Here is a 13,779-nt window from a genome sequence, read left to right on the forward strand (position 1 = left end):
ACACCTCCCCCCCAAATCCTCTCCGTTACCATCATTTCTTAAACACCCTTGCCAGCGATTCGAGCGCTGCATTTTTTTGTTGTTGTTTTAGTGTTTGTGTTTTTGTTTTGTTTTTGTGATTGTGTTTTTGTTTTTTGTGTGAGTGTGTGTTGCGCGCGTGTGTGTGTGTGTGTGTGTGTGTGGATGAAACGTGGTATTACTACCACTTCATCCTTCGTATTCGTGTCAGTTGTAGATCTATTATTAGCTTCAACAGCATCATTTTCCTGTCTGTTGGTTGTTGCATTTCAAGAGTCTGAAGCGTGTTTTGCTTGGACCGCCCACTTTTAGGAATCGCATTCAAAAGGAAATCTGGATCACCGAGAGAGTTTATTGCTGCAATGGTTTTTTTTAGTACGTGGGATAATGCTTCAGCCGGTACAAGACGACCTTGCCCTTGTCGTTGCCAACTGCAAAGTAGGCAGAGTGAGGCGAGAATGCGACGCTGTGCACATAACTAAGCGGCGCTTTCTCGGAAGGCCAGTTGGCAAAGGTAGTTGCAGATGGGAAGTGAATCTGTAAAGCGACAGAACAATCGACAGAACAATGGGAAGTGGGAAGTTAGAGGCGAAAAAAACAAACCAAGTTCAACAGTTTAACAAAGCCCTTCCTCACCAGACGCATAGCATTCTTCTTCTCGGCACTCCAAGCAGCGAGCAGTTGAGCGTCATGATTGAACACGAGACCCGAGATGGAAGTTGTCAGATTATCAATGGTTCGCAACGGCTTGGGATTTTCGGAAGCAAGGGCAACGGTAGTGTCGTATACGTTGATGATGCCAGTGTCGGAACTAAAGTCGAGCAAGCCAGGCACAAGTAGATGTGAGTTGTCACAAGCACAAAGCCAAAAAACAAAAACAAAAAAACCCCCCGAACAACCGCAAAAATCCTTTACCCGCAAGCAATGTACTTGTTGTTTGGGCTGACGGCAATCGCGGTGCCATGTACACAGCCTTCGTCGACAAATCGGTGCGTGCATTGGCGCGATGCTACATCCCATACATAGACATGACCATCACCTAGCGAAAGTTTCCAAGCAAAGTAGCCGAACGTCAGCAACAATTTGACCAAAAGAAAGAGCTCCCTTCACTCAACAACATCCGATACGTACCACCGAACGACAGCAGCTGATTGCCAGAGCGCGTGAAGGCCACTGCTCGCACAGTGCCGTTCATCTTGAAGTCTGCCACCCATTGCTTGCTCACTGTGGAAACAAGAATAATATAACCGTCCTTGCCGAGGAAGACAAGGTGCTTGCCATCGGGAGAGACGACAAACGACTCCAGGCTCTTCTCTTCGCGACCACGAATGCCAGGAACGCGGTGAATTGCGCCCTCCGAAATGTTAAATGTATAAAACCAGGTTCTCCGCGAAGTCGCAAAGATCTGGCTGCCGTCGACGGACATGGCGGCTTCATGGATGGGGAAATTTGGAATGTGAATGCTTTGAATCTTGGCATTGTCGGTTCCGTCGACCTGGGAACAAAGAGCAGCGGAAACAACAAATCAAACGTCAGCAACCCGACCCGACCTCGAACATGACAAAAACAACAGAAAAGCAATGCAGTGTCAATCAACTCACCTGATATAGCCGCAGCGTCTTGTCCAAACCAGCAGTCATGAGAACTGCTCCAGAGGGATGGAAGGCCACTGCCTGGATGGCGGAGGCAGAAACCTCGGCAGAGTTTGCGTCGCGCACACGAACGGCCTCAATCAAGCGAACAGGAAGCAGCCCGGTGCTGCTCGAGGACGCTGTCAAACCTTGTGTGGTCTGGAAAATGCTGTCATGCTCGTCGACCTCTTCTTCTTCTTCGTCTTCTTCATCTTCGTCCTCCTCGTTGTCGGATGCAGCAGCAGCACCGCCATCGGAGCTTTCGCCATTCGCGGCATTCTTTTTTGGTCGGCGAGCGGCAGATGTCGCCTTCTCGACCCATTGCGGTGCTTGGTGCACCTTCTCGAATTGGCCCTTCAGACGACGCGCGTACTCGGCACCCGAAATGGCCTGTTCGTCCTCTGCCTGACGGAGCTTCTTGAGGCGAGCCTTGTCGACAACAGATACACTGATATTCGCGTCATCCTTGTCTTCCCAGGCGGGGTCTGTTGGAGCGTCGGCGTGAGACTGAGTTTACACGATCGAAGATCAAGTTTTTGGATGCAAGCAAGCCATCCACGTACCTGCTGCCTTTTTGCCCTTTCGGTTTTTGCTCTTGCCATTGGGTTTTGCTGGAGCAGGCTCCTCGTCTTCGTCCTGCACGAAACAAAGGTTTCCAGACAAAAAAAAAAAACAAACAAAAAAAAAAAAAGTTGTGAGTTTCCACGACCAGAATCCAATCGTGCGCGCCGTTCCGTCGTAAATATCTGGATTCATTGCAATGTTGCTTGTTAACGAACACCGTCATGTTGTTGGTCGAGTAAGTGAGTGAGTGAGTGTGGCTGGGATTTCCATTTGATCGTAACTTCCATTCTCCATCCTTCCCAGAGGCCTGTTCTCCTTCGCGAAACGACCCTTGCAACAACAATCTCCTTGGGGTTTGCCTTTCTGCCCACACGACGTTGCTGGTTGGTGACTGTGGTCGCAATGCCAGAGCACCATCCTCGCTTTGTTCCATGTGGACCTTTGCGCGCATGTGGACGCCAACTCACATTGGCGATCAGCGTCCGGTCCTGGTCCTCCCCGGCTTCGTCGATGCCCATGGTGACATCAGCGTCCGCATCAACATCAGCGTCCGCATCAGCATCAGCAGCAGCAGCGGACTCGTCAGCGGTTGAGGCCGGCATGTTGCCAAACAGCGACAGGGCCAGCTCCTGCTCGCCAGCCGATGGAACCGCACTCCGCGGGTGCTTCTTGGAGCCCATGCGCAGACGCTTGGCGACATGGACGGGCTCAGCAAGCTCGGTCTTGGAGGAGCTGCTGCTGCTGGTGGTGGTCGCGGATTCGGCGTCGGACGCGCGCTGCGACGCAAGTCGGCGTTTCTGAAGCAGCGACATTGTCAAGTTCAGAAGAGTGAGTAAGAAGCTTGAATCGAATAGAATAGAATAGAATAGAAGAATAGATTGAAAGAGAGTATCAGACGAGGGGGATGATGAACCGCGGCAGTCAATGGACGATCAGAGAAGTTTTATATGGAAAACACCATCAGCGGCGATTCTCAGACTGATGCTGAATTGCTCAGTTTGTGCTTCGACTCGATGAGAAAGTGCCATCGTAACCCGAGTTTTTTTTTTTTTTTTTTTTTGATTCAATGTCTGGACAATGAATGATTGAGACTTGAGATTTGAGATTGAGATTGAGATTGAGACTTTTGTATGGAGCAGCATTGCGTATTCGAGTTCATTCCTATTTTTTTATTTCTTCTCTTTCTCAATAAGCAAACTCACACCCACACACAAACAATGTCAGGTTCAGCGGATGACAGCGACGCGCCGTCTGCGATTGAGCGGCTTCAGTTTGCAGCCAAATCCAATAACGAGCAAGTCTACAACGAAGTAAAGCCCAGCTTCTCCCACCTTCGCGACTCCATCCACTCTATCAATCAATCAATCTCTCTCTATCGCTATCTCGCTATATCTGTCTCAGCGGGCTTCTCGTGTGTGGTGTGATAATCCTTCCCAATCTCTCTAGACGCTGGTTGTTTGTTTCTACTGCCCACTGCCCACTGCTTCTCTGGTTGTGCTTGCTTTGCCGCGTTTTCATTCCTGTCCGTTTTGTTGTTTCATTCGCAGGTCATCGCTGAGGCAGGCGCGTCGCTCGACTTCAATGCGCAGGACGGAATCGGCAACACTGCTCTGCATTACGCGTAAGGAAAGAGAGGGAAAACAAAAGAGAAAAAATCTTACTAGAAGGACAACCATTTGGATTTTGGGGGATTGTTCTTGCCGTGCGTCACACAAATGGCCAAGCAAAGGACCAAAAGACAAAGATGATGGGTATTGTCAGAAAGGGGAAAGGGGGAGGAAGGGGCAGGAAGAGGCAGGAAGAGGCACTGGGAGTGAGCAAGAATCTGGCTCAAATTTGTGATTTTACTGCAAGATTTCTGTTCTTGCGTGACCGGTCAGAATTTGTGAGGATAGGGAGGGATTGAGGGTTTCCAAAGGGTGGTTTGGATGGTCTTGGGGTTCATTACCGGGAGGAGGGAGGCAGCAGAGGGAGTTGAAGTGGCGCAAGATTTTTGCTGTTCTTTGATCGATCAGAACTTGGGACGGGTGAATGGATGGGTGTTGCAACACTTCAATGATGCTTGTATCAGATCAAAAGGACCCGTATATACCCTTGACGGGATGAGCAAGTCGCCAATGCTCACCGAAACCGATCTGTTTGTCAATTTGTGACTGTTTCCTTTGATTGACCTTGAACATAGCGCACAGTGCGGATCGCTCGACATTGCTCAGCTTCTGGTCGACCATGCAGGAATCAAGCTCGATGTGCAAAACCGTCAATGGCAAACGCCACTGTTTGTCGCCGCGAGGTACCCAATCTCTTCCGTGTTTTTTTTTTTTAACCAGTTTCCCATTTTTTGGTTGTTTTGTGCGCTTCCTTGCCCTCCTAACATGCAAACACAACCTCACATGTCATCCTACGCGACTCTTCAAATTGCTCTTTTGCCAGTCACGGCGAGGCTGAAATCGTTCAGCTGCTCATTGAGGCGGGTGCCAACCCGTCCCTGGCGGACAAGCAACGATCGAGCCCCGCGTCGGTGGCCAAGTCAAAGGAAATCAAGGACATGATCAATTCAGCCGTAGTTGCACGAAGTCTCGTACGTTCTCTTCATGGATGGTGTTGGTTGAGGGATAAAATTTCTCTCTTTTTTCTTGACGCTGTTTTTAACTGAATCATCGTTCACAGGCGGCCGACGATCTTGATCAAGGCGACAGCGAAGAGGAGGACGAAGAAGGCGAGGAGGAAGACGAATAGCCAACGTCAAATGCAGAAACAAAGCTGCTCAATTTCTTTGACCTTGATGAGTTGCAATTTTGGATGATGTCGATGCTCTTTGGCATCCATTCGTTTTGCACTCTACCAGAAAACAAGATTGTTCGACTCGCGAAAGATTCTTCATGCATCAACAATCGTAAAAAACGCAACATTGCAACAACCACACTTGGAACTCGCAAAGCAAAAAAAAAAACAACGACAGACTTTTTTTTACTTTCGCGCTTCAAACTGTGCTCGGCAATCGAGCATGAACTGCTTCACTTGCTCAACCATCTCTTTGCACCGCACAGGATCGTGCTGGAATTCCTTGTCAGAGTCGACAATGAGCAATGGGCAGGATGAAGCGAGCGGCGAAACCTTGAGCGACTCTTTCTTGCGAATGAGCCAGTCTTCGTGCCGCTGGTGCAGCTGGTGGAGATAGTCCACAGAGACGGCAGACTCCTCCTCTCGGGCACGTCGCTGCAAGCGCTCGTGGCACACTTCCGGCGTGGAGCGCAGGTATACAATGCCATCGAGCTTCATGGCCTCAGGCACGGACGCCTCCATGAAGCTGTGCCATTCTTGGTAGATGAAAAACTCGGGGCGCGTCATCAGCCCCGTCTCTACGCAGTTGAGCGCAAAGCAGTAGCGATCGCTGAAAACCGAGCGCTCTGTAAAGTGAATCGAGGTTGGCGGGATTTCCGACACTGACGCCAGCCGAGGTCGGGCTTGGGCGCGAGTGTTGCCGCTTTCAACAGTGCTAACTTCGGTGGAGCTTGAGGTGGTCGCAGGATCCTGGTCCTCACTGGCTGAGCGCTTTAGCCCACGATCGAGGATTGCCGGTGTAGAGTCCTTTTCAATAACGTCGCTCGTCGGTGACTCTGATTGCGACTGCGAGTTTGAGTTCTTCCTGCCAATAAAGAGAGTCTTGGGATGGGGGTTTTCTGGCGGCCGCTGCTGCGCTCGGATTCGCGACAGGCAGGCGTAGATCTGGAAGGTAAAGCTCCATCGGTTGGGAGAGTTGTAAAACAGCGACAACAGATTGCCGCCAGTGTCCTGCGAAGCCGGAATCGAATCTACGACGGGCAGATCAGTATATCAGTATATCAGGGTGAGCAGGTGATTCGGACATGCGGGGGATGCAAACACGAACACAGAGCGCGGTTTTGGTGGTTTTGGCGGGAAATGAACGCGCCATTTTTTGTTTTCGTGTTTTGCTTGGGTTTTCGCATTGAATGTTCACACCTCTGAGTGTTCAACGCAGATTGTAGTAGTTCCATTACCAAATGTGTTTGAATTCTCCAGCTCAAAGATGCTTGGTGTGGTGCCCCGGGCGAACGCGGCTGGGTGTGCGTGGGAATCGCCGTCCTGGTGCTCTGGCTCTGAGCCCGCCTCGCCCTGAAAAATGGCCATTTCACGGAAGGCCGCGGCGCTCTGGACATGATTGACACGATATTGACCAAGAGTGCACAATGCAAAGACAGATCGGAGGGTTGAGAGTGAGTTCAAGGCTCTTCTTTGCTTCAGCCATGCTGCGTCTTGCCGCTCTCTGTTTGTTTGGGATTCTCACCCGAGGATCGTTGCGGATTTCGTCCACTTGCTGCCAGCGGCTGACAGGCTCAGGAACAATCACAATGTCCAGCTCTTGGCTCAGGATATCGAGGAATGTCGACTTTCCCGCGGAAATGTTGCCTTCAAGTGCAATGCGCAAGACTCGCTGGCCTGTCATTGTGCTTTGCGCTGGAAAACGAAAACAAGGAGTGTCCAACCAACTTGTGAAGATAAGGGAACGTTGTGTACTTGCTCGACAAAACTATTCCAACGATGCAAAATCAATAAAAGTGCTCACATCAAATCGCGTTGACAAACGACCAACGCAACCTCCTTTTCCACCTTCACTTCTTGTCGGTGGCAGCAAGCAGCTCAAACTCGCTTCCAAGTTGAAAGCAAGTATGCAAAATCAGCAGGACGCGTTCTGGTTGGTCAAACCAACGGTCTTGGAAGCTTTCGGCGTCAATAATACCAAGAACGCGGCTGCCGTCGCTCGAAAAGATGGGAGCGCAGAGTTCGCTCTTGACGCGAGCATCGCAAATGTAGTACGGTCCTTCGTACGTGTCCGTGTTCTAACCGCACATACTTGTTAGTTTCAACCAGCCCGAAAAAACAAAACCCCCAAACAAACAAAAAAAAAAAAACAAAACAAAAAAAAAAAAAACATGGCTAAACTTGCAACAACACCTCCATACCTGGACAAACTTGGCCTTGCCATTCATGCCCACCCAGCTGTTCTGTTCAGCATACCAACATCCATTCAGTAACAACAAAAAATCCAATCGGCTTGCTGGACACGTTTGATCCACGCTGCACGACAAAAGCAAGAGCGTACATTGCTTAACGTTGCAAACTCTTCCGTCAGGGGGAACTTGGCTCTCGATGGTGCACCGTTGTAGGCTTCCTTGACCAAAAATGGAGCGCTGCAACGCACGACAGGTTCAACCACCGATGAATGAGACACCAGTACCTTGTACGGTTACAAATTCGATCAACGATTCGGCATCCCTCACCTTCCATCTGCAGGCCGAATCGTGCGATAGACGCCAATCCAATCCACCTTGCAAATGTGTGCTAGCCCGTCCATCAGAGCCTTGAGCCGACGAAGTCGAAGCGTGTGAGGCGAAGCGGCTGCGACGGACGCGTCTTGCCAGCTAACGCCGAGCACCTCGTTGCCAAGATCAAACGGTTTCTCCTCAAGGTCCTTTGAGATGCTGCCATTGTCAGATCGTGGTTGGATGAGTCAACAACGAAGAGTAAGTTTTCGCAGCAGCAAGAAAACGTCCATCTGCGTCTTTTGGTTTGGCTTTAACAGACCTGCAAGTTCCGTTCGGTCCGAGCTTGGGCGTTCGATATGAATACAATGCCTATTTGTCGAAGGAGCGCACCAACACGACACGATGCTCAGATCAGTGGTGGTCGGATTGAATGGTCACATTGGGCCAGCGACAAAATCTCCGTTCGTGACCAACCTCAATGCCCTGCTGCGACAGGGGACTGCTGATGGCCTCAGCCAGCGCCTTGGATGAGATGGCAGAGTGCACTTCATTGGGCGGGACGGCGATCGCGGCATCCGGAGTGGCCCCAGCGCCCGTCATGAAAGTCGCAACGTCGAGGAATTGGACCTGAGCGTTCAACACTCCAGCCTGCTCCATTGCACACACGCACACACGGCAAGCTAGTGGTGAGTTGCTATTGTATCGATGATTCTCATTGCAGGTTTTGCATAGGATTTTGATGAGGCGTTTAACCTTAGTCAGGTATTCCTCGAACTCCATTGCAGACTAAAGACTGATGGTCAAACAAATCAAGCAAATCGGGTGCTGGGCGGGCGCAATGCTGGACTTGCTATTGCCTTGTTTGGATTTTGACGCAAGCAGATGCTAATTTGTGACATTTCGACAGTCAACTGCTCTGAGCCGGTCAGCTTGAATTTCGGCGCGTTTGACGGTTTTCGCTTTCCTCCGACGCTCTCTCTCCCCCCCCCGACTCCTCCTTTTGCATGTTCTCAACAGCACCACCAACCTCATTCCAAGTGCTGATGCGGCGCGGCTGAAGAGTCATCCCGTCCCTTACATAACATCCTTTCATTTCATAATCTTTTTTTTTTTTTTTTCCCTATTCAAAATCAAACCCAAATCGGAACACTCGCTCTCTTACTTTTTCTCCCTTTTTTTTACGATGCAAATCTTCGTCAAGACCCTCACGGGCAAGACCATCACCCTCGACGTCGAGTCCTCCGACACCATCGAGAACGTCAAGGCCAAGATTCAGGACAAGGAGGGCATCCCCCCGGACCAACAGCGCCTCATCTTCGCCGGCAAGCAGCTCGAGGACGGCCGCACTCTTTCGGACTACAACATCCAGAAGGAGTCCACCCTCCACCTCGTCCTCCGCCTCCGTGGTGGTAAGTCTTCTTCTTCTCGATGACTCGGTGGCTACTTTCAGCTACGGCAGCAGTAGCGACAGCGGCGGCAGCAGCAGCCGTCGAAGCAGCAAAAGCAGCACTTGAAGGAACAAAAAAAAAAAAAAAAAAAAAAAAAAAAAAAAAAAAGTTGGCTTGAAGTTTGGCTGGAAGTCGACTTTTGGCTTGGATTTTGGCTGGAAAAAGTTTTTTTTTTTTTTTTTTTTGCTGAATTTTCACCACGCGGTTTTTTCGTTCGTTTTTTTTCTTTTATTTCTTTTTTCTTTTCTTTTTCGTTGTGCTTTTGCTTTGCAGCTCGAGTGTGGGTTGGTTTGCGTGTACCTGCGAGAGTTGGCAACGTGTGTGGTGTTATGTCGATGGGGGGCCCTTGGACGTACGAGGAGCACAGGAGCGAGGATAAGCGCAGCATGGCAAAAAAAAAAAAAAGAAAAAGAAAAGATCGCGCTTTTTCTTCCTTTGCGCTTTCCGTGTGTTCGCTTTCTGCTCGTGCCGGCTCGACCTGGTGCGCCGTCTCGTCATCAGGTCGTGTGTTTTTAGCTGCCGTGTTTTTGTCTTCTCCGAGGCACAGCAGACCAGCGGAGAGCAAGCACGAAAATCGGAGCTGCCTCTTTTTTTTTTTTTTTTTTTTTTTTTGTATGGAGCTTGCATTGGTTTTTTTCTTTTATTATTTTCATCCACGATGCATACAATGTGGTGGATTGAGCACCAACTTTTTCACTTCGACTGCTGCCAGCTGTTCCCTGGTGTTCTCTGCCATGGCCGATAAATCCCATCTCTTTCACTGTTGTTACCTGGGCGGTGGTTGAATCGGGTCCTTGCAACGCTGAATCGTGTTGTCTCACCTCCGCGTGTTGGCCATTCTTTCTCTCTGCTTCCTGTTCCCCCCCCCCCTTCTCATCTTTTCTCAAAACTCTTCTTCCTTCCAACCTCACAGGCAAGGTCCACGGTTCGCTCGCACGTGCCGGCAAGGTCCGTGGCCAGACCCCCAAGATCGAGAAGACCGAGAAGAAGAAGTCGCCCACTGGCCGTGCCAAGCGTCGCCTCCAGTACAACCGCCGCTTCGTCCTCGCCCTCGTCAAGGGCAAGAAGGGCCCCAACACCCAGAACGTTGCCGCTTAAAAAGCCCCATTCGTTGTCTGATGTTGTTTTCACACTGGCAATCTTCTTTGTAGCCAACAGAGTTTATTGCTTTTAGTTTCTGTCCTTTGTCCAATGCTTTGCTCGTTTTGCTTTTTTTTGATTGTTTCCACCAGAGTTGGTGAGCATGTGTGAAGGAAGAGAGGGAGGGGGAACGGTGATGGCTTGAGTTGATACGGCGCGTCATTGCCGAAACATTCTAAACACGTCAGAATATCCACATAACTGAAACTCAACCAAATAGCCGACAAATGAACATGCTGATTATTGGGAGTACAGGCATGCAACACAAAACACAAAGAATAGAGCTAATGTTGAAACTCTTTTGTCACGAGCAGAAAGAGTAGATCTAAGCATGGCACACAACAACAAGCACAACAACAAAACAAACAACAACACAAACAAACAACACAAACAAACAAACAAACGCACAACAACTGGCGCCAGACAAAGGACAACGAGACATCATCAACTCGAGCTGCACTTATGTGCATTTCGCCGTGTCCCAGACAATTCGCAAAAACATGTCCATCCACACGTCTGGCGGGCCAGGGAGACAAAAGTGCGTGCAGTCCTTCTTGGGATGGGCGTCGGCGCGCGGGAGAGTCATGGTTGCAGCATCGAGCAACGGAATGCCGGTGCCCTTGAGGGTCTTGGCGATGATAATGTTCTGATCACGCTGCTCGGTGGCGAGCTGGAAGGAGTTGTAGCTGGCATTCTTGACGGGCTGGGAGCCGCCGCATTTGCCGCCGCTGTCCCAGTCACCGCCGGCGTAGTGGCGAGGCGTGGTGGTTCGCCAAATCAGCAAGGGAGAGCCGTTGTTGTTGTCGCGGAACTCGATCATCTTTTGCGTGCCAATCGACACGAGGCGCTCAAACGCTTCCCTGAAGGGCTGGTCGGGCACGTGCCACGACGGCGAGTGAACCCACAGGCCAATGTTGGTGAAGAAAATGTCCACCAGGCCGAGCATCTTGGTGACCTTGGGCTGCAGCGTGTTGTAGTCGACGACAGGCAGGGGCTTTTGGCCAGTAAAGTCGAGCAGGTAGGGCGAGAAGGCGAACGAGACGGTGAGGTTGATTTGCGGGTAGTAGGCCGAGTACGAGCCAGCATCTTCATCCGGGGGCTCTGCCATGTCGAATCCAGCCGCGTAGATCGACAGGGTCAAGGCATAGTAGGACTGACGCGAGAGTGAGTCGCCCGCAATGCCAATCCGCTTGTTGCGAAGGCAGCTTTCGGCCACCTCACGAATGTCGGTACCTGCGGCAGCGAGGGTGGTGGGAGCGCGCCAGGACCAGCGCAGCATCTCCTCATAGCGACCCGGCTCCTTGCAGTACAGCGAGTTGATACGGGCGCCCTTGATGGGCGACGTCAGGTAGCGGGGCAGGCGCTCCATGCGAGTCACGTACTCTGGGTCATCCTCGGCCATGTAGACCCACTCGCCCTCGCCGTGCAGAACGGACTGCACATCCTCGTCCGTCTGGATTGTGTTCTTGAGCTTGTTCTTGCGAACATTGTTGCTGTTGCTGATGGCACGGTTGGCCGCAGGCTTCTTGGTGTTGTCGTTGGTGGTGCGGCCTGCTCCTCGAGGAGCCGCTGCCGCCGCCGCCGCCGCAGCAGCAGCAGCAGCCTGGCGGCGCGTCTCCTCTTCCTGCAGTTCCAGCTTGCGGCGATCCTCGGCTTCCTTGATCAGCACGTGCTGGCGGGCGCGCTCCTCGGTCTCGCGCTCGGCTTGGAGTTGCTGCTGGCGTGCGATGGCTTCGAGCTCGAGCTGCCTCAATCGCTGCGCATCCAGCTCGCCTTCGGCAGCAGCAGCGGCGTCGCCGTTGTTGGCAGACGGGTCGTACACGCCGTTCGCAGTCAACTGGAGGTTTGCGTTGGCGTCGGCGGACTCGATCTTGCTCCGGTGGGACAGCTGGAAGACCACGAGCAGCCACGCAACCAAAGCGAGTCCCAAAACGACAGTGTATCCGCGTCTCATTTGGTGGGGGGGGGGGGCGGTCTCTCTCGGTCACGGCGTGGTTGGAAGGTGTTTCTTGGTAGTCTTGCTTGCTGTGAGACTGCCGCGTGGGGTGTGTGGGTGCTGAGAGGGAAGACAAGCAGGGAGGAAAAAAAAAAAAAAAAAAAAAAAAAAAAAAGGCAGGAAAAAAAAAAAAAAAAAAAAGAAAAAAAAAAAAAAAAAAAAGAAAGAAGGAAAATGAATGAGTTGCATATGGTTTGTGATGGCAACAACGAAAAGCAGAGAGGACGTGGCGAAATAGCCAAGGGCACAAAGCGTCAACCTTCTGCGAGCGGCGCCTTCATTTTCAGCACTCAATCTACAATTGAGAATGGGGGTGTTTACTCGAGATCGAAATGGAGTACCAACGAAGCGTTTCACTCTTTCTTTCACCTCCAGCAAAAAATGGTAAAAAACCACCAAGCCAAAAAAGTGAAAAAACGAAGCAAAAAAAAAAAAAAAAAAAAAAAAAAAGGTCAACGCTGCTCCCAAATGAACTCGAACTAGAACCAAACAAGCAGAGAGCAGGCCGTTTTCCATCCAATTTCTTCTCACTTGCTGGCATCCATACTGCTAGAAGGGGGGGGGATACATGGTGGTTGAACGGAAGGGGCGTAAGAACAAAAAAAATCGAAACACGTAAGAACCAAAAAAAAACAAAACGACACACGAACGACGAGTTTTGGCGCGAAATTTAATCATTTTGCGCGCCTTCCCATTGTGCCCATTGCCCATCTACCATGCACGCTAGTCGTCATGATATAATCTCGTCCCGAGCATGCGGCAGCCCCGCTTCTGGTGTAACACGCGAAAGCAAAAGTGTTAAGGGAGCTGCTCTTTTGTTTGGTTTTCTCGTTTTTTTTTTTTTTTTTGTATGCTATGCCGCCTTTTGAAACACTCCTGCAAGCGGTTCTCCGTTTCCGCTGTCATTGTTTAAGTGCTCTGTCGTCGTATTTGAGGTACTACGTCGGCGCTGGAGTGCTGGCTAGCAGGACGTGGCATGGCGCTCAGGGAGCAGCCTCGCGCTTCTCACACACAGCCAATTTTTTTGTATTTTTCCTTCTGCAAGCAAACTTCTGCAAGCTTCTGCAAGCTTCGATGGGCTTGTATCAACACTGATTACGTCATTTTGCGCCGTCGACACTGGTGGATCGCCAAATGTATTGACTTGTGTCGTTCGTATGCATTATTTCTCCCAGTCTTCCACCTTTCGAGTCAAGAATCTCAAGGGCACTACGGGCTGTTCTCACAAGCGCGGCCACGAAGCGAGCCTCGATTCTACGACCAAGTGTGCGACCAATGGTTGCTTCGAATTCGCCACCCGCGCTTGTCATGTCATTCATGCCAACCAGAATGCAGTAACTGGCCAGCGTTTTCTTGTGTACATGTGCCCGAGCTGCAACGGGATGTACGATCGAGTTCTCGATATTCGCAGCAATGCTCGCAACGTACCGCTTCCTGAGTGCTACTGTGGCACTTGGCCGTGATGGCCATTCGGCCGAGTTTTGCTCTCTCGCACAACCCCCGGCCACCGTCGCGAGGTTGTAAGGAAACTCTCTCGAAAACTCATTGTGCAAAAATAATCAAAAACAAAACCCAATAAAAAAAAACACCGTCTCTTTGTCAGAAGAGGCACAAAAACACAAACAAGCCCCAAATCTCTCTGACGAGTCTTTTCGCAGAATGGAACAAAAAGGCATCCCACGGCCAGAAGAAACCTT

The 13,779-nt window shown here is 50.8% G+C and overlaps 6 protein-coding genes across 6 annotated transcripts; 2 read left to right on the forward strand and 4 right to left on the reverse strand.

Annotated features, from left to right (window-relative positions):
• Window positions 1-350: 350 nt before the first annotated feature.
• Window positions 351-3,070, reverse strand: CAOG_05929 (WD-repeat protein 50). Its single transcript, XM_004345469.2, has 7 exons — window positions 2,681-3,070; window positions 2,213-2,285; window positions 1,620-2,134; window positions 1,150-1,513; window positions 934-1,057; window positions 655-829; window positions 351-555 (listed from the first exon to the last, which is right to left on the reverse strand). Exons 1-7 carry the CDS (start codon window positions 3,023-3,025, stop codon window positions 391-393), a joined length of 1,761 nt encoding a protein of 586 aa, XP_004345519.1. The 5' UTR covers window positions 3,026-3,070; the 3' UTR covers window positions 351-390.
• Window positions 3,071-3,375: 305 nt separating this feature from the next.
• On the forward strand, window positions 3,376-5,171 carry CAOG_05930 (hypothetical protein). Its single transcript, XM_004345470.2, has 5 exons — window positions 3,376-3,523; window positions 3,761-3,834; window positions 4,396-4,503; window positions 4,644-4,791; window positions 4,881-5,171. Exons 1-5 carry the CDS (start codon window positions 3,431-3,433, stop codon window positions 4,947-4,949), a joined length of 492 nt encoding a protein of 163 aa, XP_004345520.1. The 5' UTR covers window positions 3,376-3,430; the 3' UTR covers window positions 4,950-5,171.
• Window positions 5,172-5,173: 2 nt separating this feature from the next.
• Window positions 5,174-6,698, reverse strand: CAOG_05931 (dihydroxyacetone kinase 2). Its single transcript, XM_004345471.2, has 3 exons — window positions 6,520-6,698; window positions 6,233-6,383; window positions 5,174-6,025 (listed from the first exon to the last, which is right to left on the reverse strand). Exons 1-3 carry the CDS (start codon window positions 6,676-6,678, stop codon window positions 5,181-5,183), a joined length of 1,155 nt encoding a protein of 384 aa, XP_004345521.1. The 5' UTR covers window positions 6,679-6,698; the 3' UTR covers window positions 5,174-5,180.
• Window positions 6,699-6,734: 36 nt separating this feature from the next.
• On the reverse strand, window positions 6,735-8,281 carry CAOG_05932 (hypothetical protein). The gene is made up of 7 exons (XM_004345472.2): window positions 8,252-8,281; window positions 7,973-8,146; window positions 7,818-7,867; window positions 7,514-7,714; window positions 7,336-7,423; window positions 7,196-7,237; window positions 6,735-7,072 (listed from the first exon to the last, which is right to left on the reverse strand). Exons 1-7 carry the CDS (start codon window positions 8,276-8,278, stop codon window positions 6,845-6,847), a joined length of 810 nt encoding a protein of 269 aa, XP_004345522.2. The 5' UTR covers window positions 8,279-8,281; the 3' UTR covers window positions 6,735-6,844.
• Window positions 8,282-8,659: 378 nt separating this feature from the next.
• On the forward strand, window positions 8,660-10,122 carry CAOG_05933 (ubiquitin). The gene is made up of 2 exons (XM_004345473.1): window positions 8,660-8,907; window positions 9,860-10,122. Exons 1-2 carry the CDS (start codon window positions 8,682-8,684, stop codon window positions 10,042-10,044), a joined length of 411 nt encoding a protein of 136 aa, XP_004345523.1. The 5' UTR covers window positions 8,660-8,681; the 3' UTR covers window positions 10,045-10,122.
• Window positions 10,123-10,546: 424 nt separating this feature from the next.
• On the reverse strand, window positions 10,547-12,040 carry CAOG_05934 (hypothetical protein; the record flags this gene model as incomplete). Its single annotated transcript, XM_004345474.1, has 1 exon — window positions 10,547-12,040. The coding sequence occupies one exon, from the start codon at window positions 12,038-12,040 to the stop codon at window positions 10,547-10,549; it is 1,494 nt and encodes a 497-aa protein (XP_004345524.1).
• Between the last annotated feature and the right edge of the window lie 1,739 nt (window positions 12,041-13,779).

This window comes from Capsaspora owczarzaki, assembly GCF_000151315.2.
Source record: "Capsaspora owczarzaki ATCC 30864 unplaced genomic scaffold supercont2.10, whole genome shotgun sequence".
Classification (NCBI taxonomy): domain Eukaryota; class Filasterea; order Ministeriida; family Capsasporidae; genus Capsaspora; species Capsaspora owczarzaki.

Bases quoted from the DNA above. Each gene is read 5' to 3' on its own strand.
- CAOG_05929 (XM_004345469.2), bottom strand. From the start codon at position 3,025: ATGTCGCTGCTTCAGAAACGCCGACTTGCGTCGCAGCGCGCGTCCGAC. The intron at 1,514-1,619 runs GTGAGTTGATTG...CTTTGTTCCCAG, and splicing joins AGACGCTGCGGCTATATCAG to GTCGACGGAACCGACAATGC. The intron at 1,058-1,149 runs GTACGTATCGGA...AACTTTCGCTAG, and splicing joins TCAGCTGCTGTCGTTCGGTG to GTGATGGTCATGTCTATGTA.
- CAOG_05932 (XM_004345472.2), bottom strand. From the start codon at position 8,278: ATGGAGTTCGAGGAATACCTGACTAAG. The intron at 8,147-8,251 runs GTTAAACGCCTC...GCAATGGAGCAG, and splicing joins TCGAGGAATACCTGACTAAG to GCTGGAGTGTTGAACGCTCA. The intron at 7,868-7,972 runs GTTGGTCACGAA...TTCGACAAATAG, and splicing joins TGTCGCAGCAGGGCATTGAG to GCATTGTATTCATATCGAAC.
- CAOG_05933 (XM_004345473.1), top strand. From the start codon at position 8,682: ATGCAAATCTTCGTCAAGACCCTCACGGGCAAGACCATCACCCTCGAC. The intron at 8,908-9,859 runs GTAAGTCTTCTT...CCAACCTCACAG, and splicing joins CGTCCTCCGCCTCCGTGGTG to GCAAGGTCCACGGTTCGCTC.
- CAOG_05931 (XM_004345471.2), bottom strand. From the start codon at position 6,678: ATGACAGGCCAGCGAGTCTTGCGCATTGCACTTGAAGGCAACATTTCC. The intron at 6,384-6,519 runs GTGAGAATCCCA...AATCATGTCCAG, and splicing joins AAATCCGCAACGATCCTCGG to AGCGCCGCGGCCTTCCGTGA. The intron at 6,026-6,232 runs GTAATGGAACTA...TGCCCGTCGTAG, and splicing joins GGAGAATTCAAACACATTTG to ATTCGATTCCGGCTTCGCAG.
- CAOG_05930 (XM_004345470.2), top strand. From the start codon at position 3,431: ATGTCAGGTTCAGCGGATGACAGCGACGCGCCGTCTGCGATTGAGCGG. The intron at 3,524-3,760 runs GTAAAGCCCAGC...TTTCATTCGCAG, and splicing joins ACGAGCAAGTCTACAACGAA to GTCATCGCTGAGGCAGGCGC. The intron at 3,835-4,395 runs GTAAGGAAAGAG...CCTTGAACATAG, and splicing joins AACACTGCTCTGCATTACGC to CGCACAGTGCGGATCGCTCG.